Source organism: Phaenicophaeus curvirostris, chromosome 1 (assembly GCF_032191515.1).
Source record: "Phaenicophaeus curvirostris isolate KB17595 chromosome 1, BPBGC_Pcur_1.0, whole genome shotgun sequence".
Lineage (NCBI taxonomy): Eukaryota > Metazoa > Chordata > Aves > Cuculiformes > Cuculidae > Phaenicophaeus > Phaenicophaeus curvirostris.
In genome coordinates this window covers 4311038-4326819 of record NC_091392.1, presented here as the reverse complement: position 1 = coordinate 4326819, position 15782 = coordinate 4311038, and the positions used below count along the sequence as shown (strand labels likewise).

Sequence of the window (15782 nt, the reverse complement as noted above, 5' to 3'; positions counted from 1 at the left end):
GAACAGGTATTTCACCACTAATGTTGGCTGGCAGCTCCATGCTACCCAGTCAGCTTGAACATACACTGAACCCACCTATACACTCATCTCTTGGCATCCAGTAAGTCCTACAATATAGAGATGCTTTTAGAGGTGTTTGAAGCTGACAGCAATATCCAGTCACCTTACATCAACACACAGTCAAAATACATTGCTGGGTTAGGAGACACCACAATGACTAATTGAGTTTAAGAACAACACTTCATAGAATCATGGAATCACCAGGTTGGAAAAGACCCATCGGATCATCGAGTCCAACCATTCCTATCAAACAGTAAACCATGCCCCTTAGCACCTCGTCCACCCGTCCCTTAAACACCTCCAGGGAAGGTGACTCAACCCCCTCTCTGGGCAGCCTGTTCCAGTGCCCAATGACCCTTTCCGTGAAAAATTTTTTCCTAATGTTCAGCCTAAACCTCCCCTGATGGAGCTTGAGGCCATTCCCTCTCGTCCTGTCCCCTGGGAGAAGAGGCCAGCATCCTCCTCTCTACAACCTCCTTTCAGGTATTTGTAGAGAGCAATGAGGTCTCCCCTCAGCCTTCTCTTCTCCAGACTTGACCCTGTCTGGGAGACAGTCCATGTGCAGTTATGCCACCAGAGTGGAGAGGACCACAACTTTTTGCTTCAGTCACCTACAGCAAAAGCAAGCTTTTCAGGAGGAGCTTGGCAGGGAAGTTTACCTCTAGGAAGCACCAACTGCTTTATGGAGGTTTCATTGGGAAGGTGCAGCAGAGCAAGATCATAGAATCGTTAAGGCTGGAAAAGACCTCCAAGATCATCCAGTCCAACTGTCAGTCCAACACCACTGTGCCTACTAAATCAGGCCACAAAGTGCCACATTACACAGTTTTTTGAATGCTCTCAGGAAAGCCAACTTCACCACTTCCCTGGGCAGCCTGTTCCCATGCTCAACCACTCTTTCGGTAAAGAGTTTTTCCTAATATCTGATCTAAGCCTACCTTGCTGGCATTTGAGGCCATTTTCTCCAATCCTATCGCTTGTTATTTGAGAGAACAGACCAGCACCCACCTTGCTATAACCTCCTCTCATTTAATGGCCAAATACCAAGCAGGATAGTCAGAGGGCTTAGGAGACTCATTTTAAGAGAAAGAACATTACAGATAGGTAGTCTTTTCAAGCTCCAAATTAAAAAATCTCACCATATCCTCCAGGGACGCCTCTCTTCCTCTGGTTCCTTAAATCGTTTTACTGCAAAGAAAATTGGAGAGGTTATGTTATTCAGCAGAACTGAACTAATACATGTGTGCAGCCTGCACCAATCTTCAATGCAAATGCAGTGAAAAAAAGTCTAGAGAAGTGTCAACATTTGCCAGTCTAAAGCTGAGCAAACCCATAGGACAATGTATGCACCCTCAGGTTAGAAGGATGAACAGCAAAGGTGTTCAGGAGGTAGGTGTGTGCTCCTAGTATCCTTCAGCAGCAGCATTTTCACACCATGGGAAGCAGCCTAAGGGAAGCTTAGGGAGGGTTCTTCACTACCTACCAGCCCTAATAATTCTTCCAAGGCAATACAATCATCTCCCTGCAGCTAAGAGGACCAGAGTACCTTCAAGGAAGCAGAATCTTGCATACATCTCCAGCACAAAGGTATCAGCGTCAAGCCTCAAGACTCTGCGAGTTGACGTAGCTCCCGCTAGTATTAAAATATTTAATTACACAACATTTTGCATGCCCACTGACTACCACTATGAAGCAGTAGTCTGAAACACATGGCTTCAGCACCACCAACCCTGCGCTCTGAAAACAGTTGAAACAACTCCTCCTTCCTCAAAAATGTACAAGATCACATTGGATGGGGCTCTGAGGAACCTGATTTACTTGAAAACATCCCTGCTTACTGCACTCATTCGACCAGATGACTTTTAAAAGGTTCCTTCCAACTCAAACTATTCCATGATTCTTCAATACCCCTCTGACCATAGATGAGCTTGCTCCTTGCAGCCCTTCAGGTCTGTCCTCCTTGGAGGAGTTATCAAGTGCTTTCAATTGCAGTTGCTGCTCTAAGTTTTCTCCTGTTACTACCTGGAGATAACAGGAAGCTGGATTTTCACCTGGCTTTCTTTAGAGTGGGGTCTAAGAACTGCAGAAGCATCTCAAAAGGTCCCAGTTAGTTTGCAATGGGGATTTGATGCTCTCCTTGGGTTCAATCAGCTTTTACATACTCAAGTTGGAGCTGCTAATAGAAAATTATCAAGTACCATGCCACTTGCAGAAGTAATTTTTGACTGTTTTTCTGTCAGTCCACCTGGAAGCCCATTTCAGAAAGTACCAGCTACCAGGCCAACTCTTCTCCCTTTAAACCCACAGGTACCGATGCTATGGAATAAGCACACCTGGAAGAGGCTTTTCCACTACATTAGATTTATTAATTAGAATTATAAAAATGAAATACCAAAACCCAACCAAAAAAAAGCCAAAAATCCAACAAAACACAATGCAAAAGACATTCAGTAGAATCCCCTTGCTTTGTAGTAAGGCTGCTAACAGCTGCATCTAGAGCTACAGGTACCATTACAGCTGCTGCCTCAGAGCCTCAGGTAGACATAGAAAGTGCAGATCCCCAACCTCGCCTTGGCTGCTGGAACCACCCTCTCCCTCACCAGCACCAATGAGCTCAAGAAGGAGAATGGGTTAAGTCTGCTATGATCAATTTTCAAACACACTGACAGCTTGAACAGAATTCAGAGTTAAAAATAATGAGCTGCAACATCTTTTCTTGAGAAAAAAAAAATAGTTCAGTGCATCATCTCTAACTCCTGACAGTCTGGCTGGGAATATGAGCAGAGAAAAGGCTTGGTGGTGCCATCTAGTGAAACTACAAGACTGAAAGCAGGAGGACATGCGAGTACACAATCCTGTTAGAGAAACCATTCCAAGGGTATTTATTTTAAAAGTCAATCACCAAGTCCTTCTATACATCCCAGCTGTGCCCGATACCAGGCACAACACTGCAATGACTACTGAACAGTATGCGGACTGCAGAAGTCCAAACAGACCATCAGTTAATCTATTTTATCATACTAAGTCCCTGCCTTTGAGAGCCCTTTAGCCTACTCTGCTCCTTTAAAAAGCAACCAAAAGCTGGAACAGACATGTGCCACCCCACTTGTCACACCTGTTCTTTCTTCACCCCTCCCAGTCTCATGTAACCAACCACTCCCTTCAATTTTATAAACAGCAAAGGGATTTCTCTCACTGCTAAGAGCTCTTGGCATGTGAGGATTCTTCCCATGGTAACTTAGGAGTGAGATGAAAGCAGAGGCATCAGAGCTTTGTGCTTCTTTCTGCTCTCCAGTGGGGTAAGGAGATATACTGTATACACGTGAGTTTTGTTACTGCCTGTGGGAGGAACAGGGCACCAGCAATGTATCTGGTCTATTTTAGATCACTACCATTGTTGATAATGCCAGCATAATTCTAAACATAACTTGGTATCCAATCCTCTTTCCAGATTTACACTCCACCCACTGATTAGCCTTTTACTTCACGAAAACTGCAGAGAAGCTAACAGAGCCTGTCCAAGTGAAAAATCACCGTTTTAGAGCTAGGAACTAATCAAACCCAGGCACACTGTGGTAGCTGGTCCCATGGGCATCCTGTAAAACACCCACAGGAATCCAAATGACTGTGGTTATAACCTGAAATAAGGCTTTTGCCTTCCCTGCTCTGTCAGGAACAAAACATCAGTGACAGCACAACTCATACAGGCTCCGTGTACCAGAAGGCAAACCCACCACCAAAAGGAGAATCAGCAGCAGGCTCTGTAAAAGCTGGGAAGAAAAACAAAAACGTTGCTGGATACAGGTGATTTCCAACTGAAGGTCTCTGCTGTTCTTCATCTAGACAGTAATTAACTGATCCGTTCAGCTGTATTTGAGCAGCCAGCTGGAACCTCACCAGCTACCCAAGGGATAACCTGGGCTCATTCCCCTGGGAAGTGCCTTCCTGGTCCATCCTGGAAGAATGCAAGAACTTACCTGCCAGAAGCCTGGACATTCCAGAAGTACAACTTTGCACTACTTTCATTGCCACAGTGACAGGGAAATATATGAAAAGAATACTCCCCTAACCCCAGGACTACTGTCAGGCACATGCATGGGTTTTGGTGCCATTCCCAAATCCACAGACACCAGCACTCTAATGACCTGATCTGTTATTGCCATTAATGAGTAAAAAAAAAATAAAAATCGGATCTGGTCATACCAAGCCCTTCAAAAGAAGCATGGTCAACAGGTCAAGGGAGGCAATTCTCCCTCTCTACACTGCTCTCCTGAGACCTCACCTGGAGTACTGTGTCCAGCTCTGGAATCCCAAAATAAGAATAATATGGAACTGTTGGAATGGGTCCAGACGAGGGCCACGAAAATGATCAGAGGGCTGGAGCACCTCCCATGGGAGGATGGGCTGAGAGAGCTGAGGTTGTTCAGTCTGGAGAAGAGAAGGCTCCAGGGAGACCATATAGGAGCCTTTCCATATCTGTCGGGGGCCTATAAGAAAGCTGGGGAGGGTTTTTCTTACAAGGGCATATAGAGATAGGATGAGGGGGATGGCTTTAAATTGGAAGGGGGAAGATTTAGACTGGTCTGGTGGGAGGTGTCCCCGGTCATAGCAGAGTTGCTGGAACTGGATGATCTTTAAGGTTGCTTCCAATTCAAACCATTCTATGACACCCACAGCAGTTTGTGGCCTATCCCTGTCCAAAAAAACCAGCTGGTTTTCATTACCCAACTGAACTGCACCACGAGATGTCCCTGCAGCAATAACTTCCATCAGCACAAACAATTTCTACTGTCGTTGACGCTCTTCAAAGGACCACATGCATTTCACCTACCCACAAAAAAAAGTCTCATAGACTACCCAAGCTGTTTGAGTGGCCAGAAATACGTAAGCTGAGCCAAACAAGCTTGTTCAGCTCATGGGGCAAAGAGCATGATGCTGCAGAGAAGCTGTTGAAGAGGTCTGCAGGCTACTGGGTCAGCCACATGACCGCTAGTCCAAGCACAAGAGCACCAGGAATGGTATTCATTATTTTCTCAATAAGAAGTGACATGTTATGTATCCACAGGCACTTCAGGCTCGAAATACAGTAATTCAGTGTGATAAGATGATAAGTAAGAGGTAAGAAGTTAATGGTGTGGTGCCTTGTTGAACACAGCTTGTCATGCCTCATTAGATTTAAGAGAGTTATCCAAGACTGTGTAATTATCAGAGACAGTAAAACTGTTGTATTAAAGATAAAAGCTAGTATTATAGAGAAATAATTAACTGCTTAATAGGGCATTTACTGTGCAGAGCTACAGCAGGCTGTCTCCAAATTAAACCAGAAAGCCAGCCAAGATCACTGGAGCTTAAACAGGCAGCAGAGTTGTTTGGCAGCAGTGACCCAGAGGTTAAGGGGTGATGTTAAATCCACATAAAAGAAGCAGCAGATCCCTGAAAACTCAAGGAGCTTAAGTTTGAAGCTGCACGGCTTCTTTTGTGCTTTGGAAGAACAACAGGGTTCTGGAGCAACAGGCTGAGCAACTACTGCAAAGCATCCTTCTTCTCTTTCAAGCCCTGCAGAGAGCCAAGCCACAGCACGCACAGCCATGAGCTTAGCTGAAGAAAGCTTAGCAGAAAGGATAAAGTCTTCCTCACTCTTCTCAAAACATGTCTCCACCCTCCGGAGTCAGCTGTTTTTCACTCGCTGTAGGCATGGGTTTGCTACAACAGCACAGACAAAATATGAATTCATAATGGATTGATCGAAAAAATGTGATATTTAAGCTCTATCACTTATGACCAATAAAAAAAAATGAGTTTAGTGCACACAGAGCTGCACAAGATGGAAGAGAACCCCCATCCAATTAGGTTAAAAATTAAACTAGCATGTACTAGTCCACAGCAGAAGACATCAGCTACCAGCCAGAGCACTGATATTTTAGCTCTGCTTCCCTTCTCAGCTTTGTTTATCTGTAAAGCAAGTTGGCTTTTGCAAGGAAGCAATGTTACCACATATCTCTACAGCTAAGTGATCCTCCCAACCTGCCAGATATCTGCAAGCCTAGTTACAGAAGCAGTCAGGACTACATCAGAGCCCAGGAAAGCAACCATCCCCCAGCTTTCTGGCATGCATTTGCTCCTGACAGACCCACATGTTAGACTTCTTAAGTCTTTGCAAGCTCTAAACACAGAGTAAGGACTCCTGATCGCATTTCATGCCTCTCTGCATCATCACTAAACAGGAAGCCAGTCCTAGTAACATATTAAGTTAGTAAAATTCACACAAATCTTTAGATTCTCTCCCAAAAATCCTTCTAAGGGGAAGAAAATACCAGTAGAAGTACAGGCAAGCTTTCAGACAATGCTTCTTTTAGACTTCGAAGATAAAGCGCCTCAAAGCTGAATGCAGGTTGGGAACAACTGCTCTTGAGTTGACTTCAAGCAGGGAAGCTTGAGAAATCAGCCTCAACTCATAGTTCCGCTCATGGGGTTAAGTCTTGATATTTGCAGCATGTTTAAGGTGGGTCCTAGCTAGTGTGGACAGCCTACTGAGTTTCCCCTTTCATCACTGGGCAGAGCTGCTTGTGTTCTGAAGAGCAGCAAATATGGGAGGTGCATCAAGTCAGCTAACTCTTTGAAGGCACAAAACCACCCAGCAGGACTTGACTGCTGCTGTAGAGACACCACATGTTGATGAAAGAGACTGGGTGAAATAAAGCTGAACGCACTGTGTTTATGGCCGAGCATCCTTGTAACAGAGCAGGATGCTACAGCAAGAATCATGAAAAAACAGGGTGCTAAATGGAGGAAGATGGAGACTGCTTGTCCAAGTTCTTCCTGTAGGACTCAACCCTGCATTGAAACTATTTTGATCTGATCCTGAATTATTCCATTTACATTTCAATTAACATTAAAGTGGCTGGATGTCAACAGTAAAATAGTTCAGGCTGTAGAAATGAAGCCTTTCTGAAAGAAATGCAGTGATAATCCTCAAGAACAGTAAAAGGAAGCCTCCTTAAGTCTCAGCCTAAAGCACGCAGACTGCTCCAAGGCACACAGCCCTGCTGAAGGCTGGTGGTGAAGAGCTGTGTGATCATTTGCCACACCACCCAAAGCATCACAGGAAAGGGTGGGCAAATGGGAAGATGCTCCCCAGAAGAGTCACAAGAAGGGGACCCAGGTCTATCCCATTAAACAGGTGTAAAGCATCACAGAAATAACAACTTGCCTTCTTGAGATAGTATCCTCCATGAATTATGACTCTCCCTCTACTTGGCTCCAGTTACTGCAGATAAAGTGCCACGAACTTAAACAAAAGGGAAGGAAGATGAGTGACAATTTGAGAGACATACCCTGCCCATGACTGAGAAAAGGACAGGGCAGGAAATGTGACACTGTCAGGGCCTTCCTCTTCAGTCAAGGACAATAAAGATCATACAAACTTGAATTCCCCAAGGATCACCAGGCTGGGTGGAAGCTGGACATCTGAATAAGAACCTGTGAAATGTAAAACATTTAACAAAGTGTTTGTGAGGAGTCTTTTATCACAGATCCTCAAATAGTGAGAAGTCTATGATGAAAGCTTAATGACAGCTATCCTCACTTTTTTATTCAGATTAATACGAAGTAGGCATTTATTATGGTGTTTTCTTGATGCAGTAGAAAGGGGACAGCTTTGCCTGCCCTAGACATCCTGAAATTACCTCAATCTGCAGCAACACTGTCACACACTCTACTTTTGTTTTTATGATAATCAGATGACTTGTACAATCAATTAAGACAAGAACAGCAGCAACCACCCAATTCCCTCTTGCTGCTCCTCATCCCATCCATGGTGGGGTCCTCCCACACGCAATGTCCTTCCTGCATCCCCCATAGACCCGACATTGCATTCAGAAAACTCCACTGCAGAGGTTTGCATCAGCACAGGCGCCTCCACCCCTTTTAGAAATAATAACCTTAATCCTGGCAGAATTAGCTGCAGTAACAACCAGTTCCTGATTAGCAAAAGACTCCTAATTAAGGTTTCCACAAAATCAAAGGCTGAAAACCATTTCCCTAGGAGAAGTTTAAGTGTACCTGGCTGATAGTCAGACCATCTCCTTTACAAATCTTACTGCCATCAACTTAAGGTTTCAAAAGTTGAGGTCTGGAAGGGAGATGGTGACTGAAAGCTTTTAGGACTTTATTTACAGGAGATGGAAGCCTGACCCCATCAGCTCAGCGGCAGACTAGGAATACTGAAAATGAATATTAGAAGCGCTCAGAGAATATCAGAAGCTCAGAGAAAGTGCTGCAGCGTTAACACTCCTAATTTATGAATGGGCCAGCAAAAATAAAGGCTGCAACGTCCAGAACTGGTTACACTGTCACCTGCTTCTTAAAGAAGAGCTTAAGTCTGGAGCAAAATTGCACTAGCAAGAGAGTCAGGACTTTGCTTCTGGCCTCTGCAGATGAGGACTTGGAGCGACTGTACTAGGGAGGAAACAAACTCTCCTCCTACCATCCTCTATGTTATTTATAGGCAGTGTAGTCTCCAATCACTTTTCAACCTGTTTCGAAGGACACACCCTTTCCCAGGCTTTTTCCAAGACCCAGGCAGGAAAGAAGCCAACATGCAGGATACAGAGGCCAAAACCCTGGGGGATGCACTATTCTTAGCCTGTCTATGTGGCTACTCAGACAGCTCAACCCAAGGCACAATGGGAGGAAGCAGCAGCCACTGTTTGCAGACAGCAGCCAACATGCTGCTTCCAAGGCAAGTGAACACCCAAGCTGGAAAACCTTAAAACATACACCTTCCACCAGTTCAGGGAGCAGCAAGAGTCCTATTGGTGGTTTAAGGAGACAGGTTGCTACTGACATCCTCCAGTTAGCATTAAATGTATTCCTTTAGTCATTTCCTCCCAGATACATACTTGAAGCATCAGTACAAGGGTAAGTGCCTGTATCAAAACCAGCAGAGGGGATGGATAGTTTAGGGATGGGACAAGAATCAAGCATATGTCCTAGGTTACCTCTGGGTCTGCAAGACATGAATTGAACCACCTCCTACTGAAGATATCTAATTATTCCTGGGCTACTCCACAGCATCTTTCAGATAAGAAGAGTTTATGCTGTGTCAAAGTGCTCTGACTTGCAAGAGGAGTTTTGAGCTGTGCAGTGGAGCTCCCAGGCTGATGCAGGAGGACCACAAGAAAAAGACATCTACATTTTCCTAACAAAACAAAAAAGACTTGGACATTGTTCCTCCCTGAAATCTCACCTGCTGCTCCTCTTTGTCTTGTGTACTTCCTAATGTTTAGTCCATCTATTCCTACTCCCTCTACAAATCAAGAATCATCTGCAGGTCCAGTGCATGAGAAGCTCTGGGATCCACAGAACAGCAGTACCCCTCCATCATCTGCCCTACATGCCCCGAGCCTCAGCTGGAGTATTCTTCCATCTGAGGACTGTAACTTCCCAAAGGAAGGCCACACAGTACTTCACCATGGTTCTCAGTTTTTATCTCTACCCTGTGTATCTCTTTTCTATGTGGTTTTTTACAGCTGACATTATAGCCAAGTGCCAGGTGGTCATTAAACCACAGCTTTGAGATATGCAAATCATGACTGATACTTGTTATTGACAACAGGGCATACTATTCGATGACATAGCAGGTCTCACAGGAGACCTGGACTGTGGCTGGGCTACAGATGAAACTCAGTTTTATTTATCTCTGTCCTGGGGGAGGCAGTAGTGACTCTCGCCATCACTACATTTCAAGTGAGTCCCTTGAAAAATGGGTTTTAAACACGGAATGCTGTATCTGAACACCAAAAGTTCCAAGATCACGAAGAGAACAATACTCCAATACTTGAAGGTGGTTGACTCGCCTTCCCTGGAGGTGTTTAAGGTGTGGGTGGATGAGGTACTGAGGGGTGTGGTTTAGAGATTGGTGGGAATGGTTGGACTCGATGATCTGGTGGGTCGCTTCCAACCTGGTGATTCTATGATTCTATGATTCAAGAATGAAGTGACACAGCTGAGCTTGTTATCACTAAAGTCTGTCTGCCATACAGTTTTCTCGCAAATGCTGTTAAAAAAAGCAGCTGGAAATTTAACAGACTCCTCCTTAAGGCTCTACTTGCTCCACCTCTTAATTACAGAAGACTATTTACCCTGTAAAAGATTCTTGTATGGAGTTAAAAGTCACCTATATTGTCAACTGCTCACCAAATTTTGCAAAAACAATTCAGCAAGGTGCAAGGTGCTCCACAGCCCTTTTGTTACAGGTAATTTTTCATGCAGTTCTAGTTTGCCAACTCATTCCTCAGCTCACCTAACCCGTTTGCTCCTTCAGAAACCAGGAACCTCACGGTCCTCACTTGACACGCAGCTTTCACAGCTTGGTTTAGTTGTTTCAAAAGGTGACTTCCAAGAAGAGGTCAACTAAATCAAGAGCTGATATTCTAAAGGTTTGTAGAAAGCCACATTCAGCTTAATGAAGCACATCAAGCGCTGTGCAGATCTTCCAGCTTACAAAGCACAACGTACGTTTTCATGCTCATCAGCCAGTTTTCAGATGTACTGAAGCAGAAGGAACAGGTCTTGAGAGTCGTGCCAGATGCAGCTTCTTGCTTAACCCACAAACCTACATGTAAATTGACTACCACAGTTCACAAAGCCCTGTGCTTCACACCTCCTGACACAGTTAACCTTTGTGGTTTTGTTTCCCACTAGAGGGAAAAGCATCTGCAGTTGTGAAGTTCCCATTTAAAAGTACACGTGTGTGAATAATCAGAATCACACACAGTTATGCATTTATATTAGAGGAAGCAAAATCAGCAAAGCTCATCTCAGGCACAGTGAGCCTGCAGTACTCATGTCCTGGGCGAGTTTACTTCAAAACAGAATAGAAGTCTGGACAGATCAAGTCATCTAGCATTTATTTCTTCTCTTTCCTGACACGCACTCACATTTGCACATACCCTTATGAGAGATTTTCAGGGTAAAAGCCAAACCACGGCATAGGAAACACTCAGGATAATTTTGAAGCACAGAAACAATGCTACAATTCAAAGTATGTATAGCAACAGGACTGAACTTGGCACTGAGGCAAGACCACAGAATGGTTTGGGTTGAAAGGGACCTTTAAAAATCACCTAGTCTAACTCCCCTGCCGTGAACAGAGACATCCTCAACTCAGTCAAGATGCTCATAACCCTGTTGAACCCGATCTTGAATGTTTCTAGGGGTGGGGCAACCCGTTCCAGTGTTTCATCACCCTCATCGTAGAAAATTTCTCCCTCCTATCTGGCCTTCAACTACCCTCTTTTAGTTTAAAGCCATTGTACCATTGCTGCAAGGCCTACTAAAAACTCATAAAAGGTTGCTTAAGTTTACTCATCTCATGCAGATGAGTACCACAGCTTCCACCAATAACTCTCAGATATTTCCATACATTAGGATGCAGTTTCCCATTTTCACTAGTCAACTGTCATCATCCTGGAGAAAAATGCACATGGAGCTAGGAAGACACCAGGATTGGGGCAATACTTCTTTACCAAGGATATTCCCTCACAGTCAAGAGCTACTGCTCCTTTCACAGTCTGGCAAACTCCTATTCTGTGTCCCTGCCTCAAGACAAGCTGCTTGGAACAGAGTATAAACCACAGCCAAGCCCTGCCTAGAGGTTCAGCATCAGCGTCCCTATCACAAACTATCCCTATCTCTGCCTTCTTAAGCTACGCTCAAGACAAGATGTACTGGAGGAACGCAACCAGCAATGATGTATAAAAGGATGTAAAGGGACACTGCTGTCATATTAGGGAGGATCAAGGCATTTTCATAAGTTGAAAACCAGGTTTCACTGTGCAAAGAGGGCTATGGAGCTGTCTTCAAGAGAGTTAAGTCTATTTTGACAACTGCAGCACAAGTGCAACTAAACCTCATTAAAGAGCTCAGAGGGCTACCAAGGCAGTTTCAGGAAGAGAGGAAATTACTAGACAAATGCTTTCAGATTTTTGTGGTAGAAGCTCATGAAGTTTGTGGTAGGGTAGACAACAAGTATACTAGCTCCAAGGAAACCTTTTCCATTCACAGTGGAGAAAAACATCCAAAAATCTGTTTCTCTTGCATTCTAGCTAAGCCAAGAAGGCAGCTATGGCTAGAATTTCTACATAAGATCTCCCTTCATTTCCAAAGGGTTTGCTGTTCAGGGTGCAAATCTGGACAACTTTTTGCTACTCTACAGCCCTCCCCTCAAAAAAAAAACCAACCATGTTTACACAAATAACAGCAACTGCAAGAACTCAATCCCCAAGTCACACTCAGCAGCTGCAGCTGAGATAACCGCAACGTGCTTTCTCCACTCAGCTGAGTGATGATCAAGGCCAAGTATGAAAAACTGCTTCGGATGGGATTGCGCAATTACCCACATTCCTCTCTGTCGTGATCTCAAGTTCTTGCACGGGAAACTGGATTGTTACACACTGGCGGCTGCTAGGCTTTACTGCCTCTTCTTTCAAGTGTTTCTGCCTTCATTCTTAGCAAGGACACTTGCTGAGACACTTACTTGGCAAGTGCCTCTACAACCAAAGTGCTTCCAAATTCACCGCAGGCAAGCAGAAAGGATAACAACTCATTTAAATTTGATTACCAAGCGGGGCAAAGTTTTAACCAGAGCAAAAGTCCCAGAGCATATGGGAATTAGGCTTGACTACAAGCCTTTTTTCTAGAAAAGCAAGAATATAGGTCCAAAGGAACTTGTCACCTCTATTGCTAACCATAGTTAATTAGACTAACACTACCCCACTAAAAAGCTTTCCAGATTCCCTAATAATGCTGGGCATCACTTCTGGGTCCTGTTTTCACCACATAAAGGACTCATTTCACATGCCCCACAGCAATGGGGAGCAAGATCCCACAAATCTCACTACCAGGAAACAAGTATTCCCTCTGCTGCCCAAGAACTTTTGCTCTCAATTGACCTTTTCATTTCTTTGCAACTAACTGGCCTCAAGAAACCTATTGGGCTGTTGCAATAAAACTTGAAAACATAGGTGACAGCATCATTTTGCCACAATATCCTCCTCCAGGACTGCATGTGAACTGTGCTTCCTACCACCCAGACATACACTAGACACGGCATCAGTTCAGACAATAATACAAGGCTGACCTCCTCCTCCTAGGAGGTTGGCAGGAGATGGTCATTCCACAGCCCCAAGAGGCAGAAGTTCAAGGGCATAAATGCTGCTGATAACATTTAAATTTGTCCTTACTGCAATGGGCCACACGTGGGACCCATACTGTGCATGTATATTCTCTGGGAGCACATCCCATACACAGGCACCTGCAAAACTTTGCAGAACACCCCGTTATTGTGAGTCCAAATTCCTCTAGACGTTTTCAAGTGAACAGCATGTGGACTACTTGGAAATCTTATCTATTCAAATTCAGATGCCCCTGCAGCTAAGACGAACTGATACTTTGAAGTAGAAGGAATGCAAAAGGCATTGGCTTGGATTCAGACAGGAATTGAATTTCAACTCATTGACCTGTTAAGACCGAGCAAGTTGGCCCGTAACATCCCATTAAAGCAGGAATCACAGACATACAAACAACAGATATATACACCTGGGAATTTCACCGTACCGAAGAAGTATCAAAGAAGGGCTGATGCTGAATCCAGTGACAGCAATGACCCAAGATCTAGTCATCCAGCTGGGACTGCTCAACCTTCTGCTGGACTGGATGGAATGAAGATGTAAATCATGGTTCCCAGGAACCTTTTTGACTACACAAACATCACCACCAGCTCAAGAGGTTCCCCAACATCCCAGGTGCTGGAACCTTTTCCTCCCCTGGAGGCCGCGGACACAACAGGCCACATGAATAGCCCAAAAGCTGCTTCAAAGCAATTACTACCTAACGTAAAGTTATTGGTAAACCCGCTACAACAGTCATGGGCTAGAAGTTAGAAATAGCCCCAGCAGCAGATCTGAGAAAGCCTCCAGTTGGGAGTATGTGAATGTGGCACAGATAAAGAGCAGCTGGGGTGAATTACGAGACCACCAGCCCAGCTGCAGCCAGAAGAGGTGCCGCAGTTGAGATCTCAGGGCTGTAAACACATCTGCTTTTGGGATCCCAGCCAGCAGTTACCTCTACAGCTTTAGTCACTGAGCCGATTCACAACGAAACCACACAGGATCAACTTTCAGTTTCTCCTCATTAACCAAGAGGTTGTTAATGTTCAAGGAAATATTAAGCCCTTGCATCAGGGGGAGGACAACGGTTAGCGGAGGGTTGATGATTTGCCATCAGGAGTTACGAAGCTTTCCTCTATAGGAGTATTTTGATATGATTAACTGATGTCCTTGTTTTTAAGGGATAACTCACAGAGTTTACAGGCCAACTAACCCATACACACACCTCACTAAAGGGAGCAGAAACACCAAATCTCTTCTTGCTGTCAATATTTGGTGAAACACAAGCTGTGAAGTGTTGCAACTGGGCAACTCCAGCTGGAAAAAAAACCTGTCAATATTTGGTGAAACACAAGCTGTGAAGTGTTGCAACTGGGCAACTCCAGCTGGAAAAAAAACCTATCGGTTATTGCTGGGAGAACTTGTTGCAGTTTTCCCTGGCAGCTTGACATTAACTGGAGCGCTGGAGCCTTTGAAAGCAGTTTCCAAAAGGCAAAGCGAGCCTCAAAAATCTGCAACTCCTCAGCCAGAAAACTTGAAGTTTTAGTTCACCATCACCGCAGGCTTTTAAGCAAGGAAACCAGATTGAGTTCTGGCATGTTATTCGACGGGTGTTAAAACACTTAACTGAAGAGAAAAGCGACGCACAGGTTGCTCCGAGTTAAACGCAGCTGCAGCACAAAGCAACAGTCAATTTCTCTCACTCTTAAGCGCTCCCCATCATTCACTCAGCTGCTTTCTCCCCGTCCCACCCCTTTATACCAATCAGTGAAACACATTCTCCCGGTAACCTCCCCTCCCCGGCGTCCAGAACTTTGCTTAAACTATTAAATCAAACGAAACAGCATCACAATTCAATAAAGGGCGTTATCGCTCCGGGCGAGCAGCACCGCCTCTGACACACACCCTGCTTTTGTCAGCTTCTTCCTCGTAAATCACTGAATTAATACCATTCGCTTTGACCCTTCATTAAAGTTTTCTGAGCGACTGCGTAATCGCTCAGGGAAGCGGATCCCAGCTGCGAGTTTGCGGCGCTTCATTACCAGCAGATTAAAGTTGGAAAGAAGAGTTTTAAGCCCCAGCGGCCGGCGCTCTAACCGCCGGCTCAGCCTCAGCCACCGGCTACCGCGCTGCTCCAGCCCTCCAGGTAGGTGAAGGCAGAGCGAGACGCTCGCTCCGAGGGAAAGAAGGGGCAGGGGGTCCCAGCGCCGCGGAGCATCCCCGGTACTCACGCATGAGGGTGCTGAAGGCGCAGAGGGCGAGCAGCGCCTGCAGCAGGACGCCGAAGCGGCCGAGCAGCGCTCCGCTGCCGCAGCCGTGAGCGGCCCGGGCGGCCATGGGCGCGGCGCAGCGCGGAGCCTCCGCGCACACAGCGGGCCCCGCGGCGGCCACGCCCGGGGGCGGGGCGGGGGGGACCCGCCCGGGGAGGAGAGGGGCCGGGGCGTGGGGACGGGGACGGGGTGAGGATGGAGATGAGGATGGGGATGGGGACGGGTATGAGAGTGAGGGTGGGAATAGGGATGCGGATGGGGACGGAGCAAGGGTGGGGTTGGG

General features: G+C 45.5%; 1 protein-coding gene across 1 annotated transcript in view; it reads right to left on the bottom strand.

Annotated features, from left to right (window-relative positions):
• LOC138725902 (store-operated calcium entry regulator STIMATE-like) overlaps positions 1 to 15581 on the bottom strand; it is a 36268-nt gene extending 20687 nt beyond the window's left edge. Inside the window, exons 1-2 of the mRNA XM_069867280.1 lie at positions 15461 to 15581; positions 1200 to 1248 (exon numbers count right to left, since the gene is read on the bottom strand). Coding sequence (XP_069723381.1) covers positions 1200 to 1248; positions 15461 to 15566 — 155 coding nt within the window. The 5' untranslated portion in view covers positions 15567 to 15581. The remainder of the gene's footprint in view (positions 1 to 1199; positions 1249 to 15460) is intronic.
• Positions 15582 to 15782: the final 201 nt, after the last annotated feature.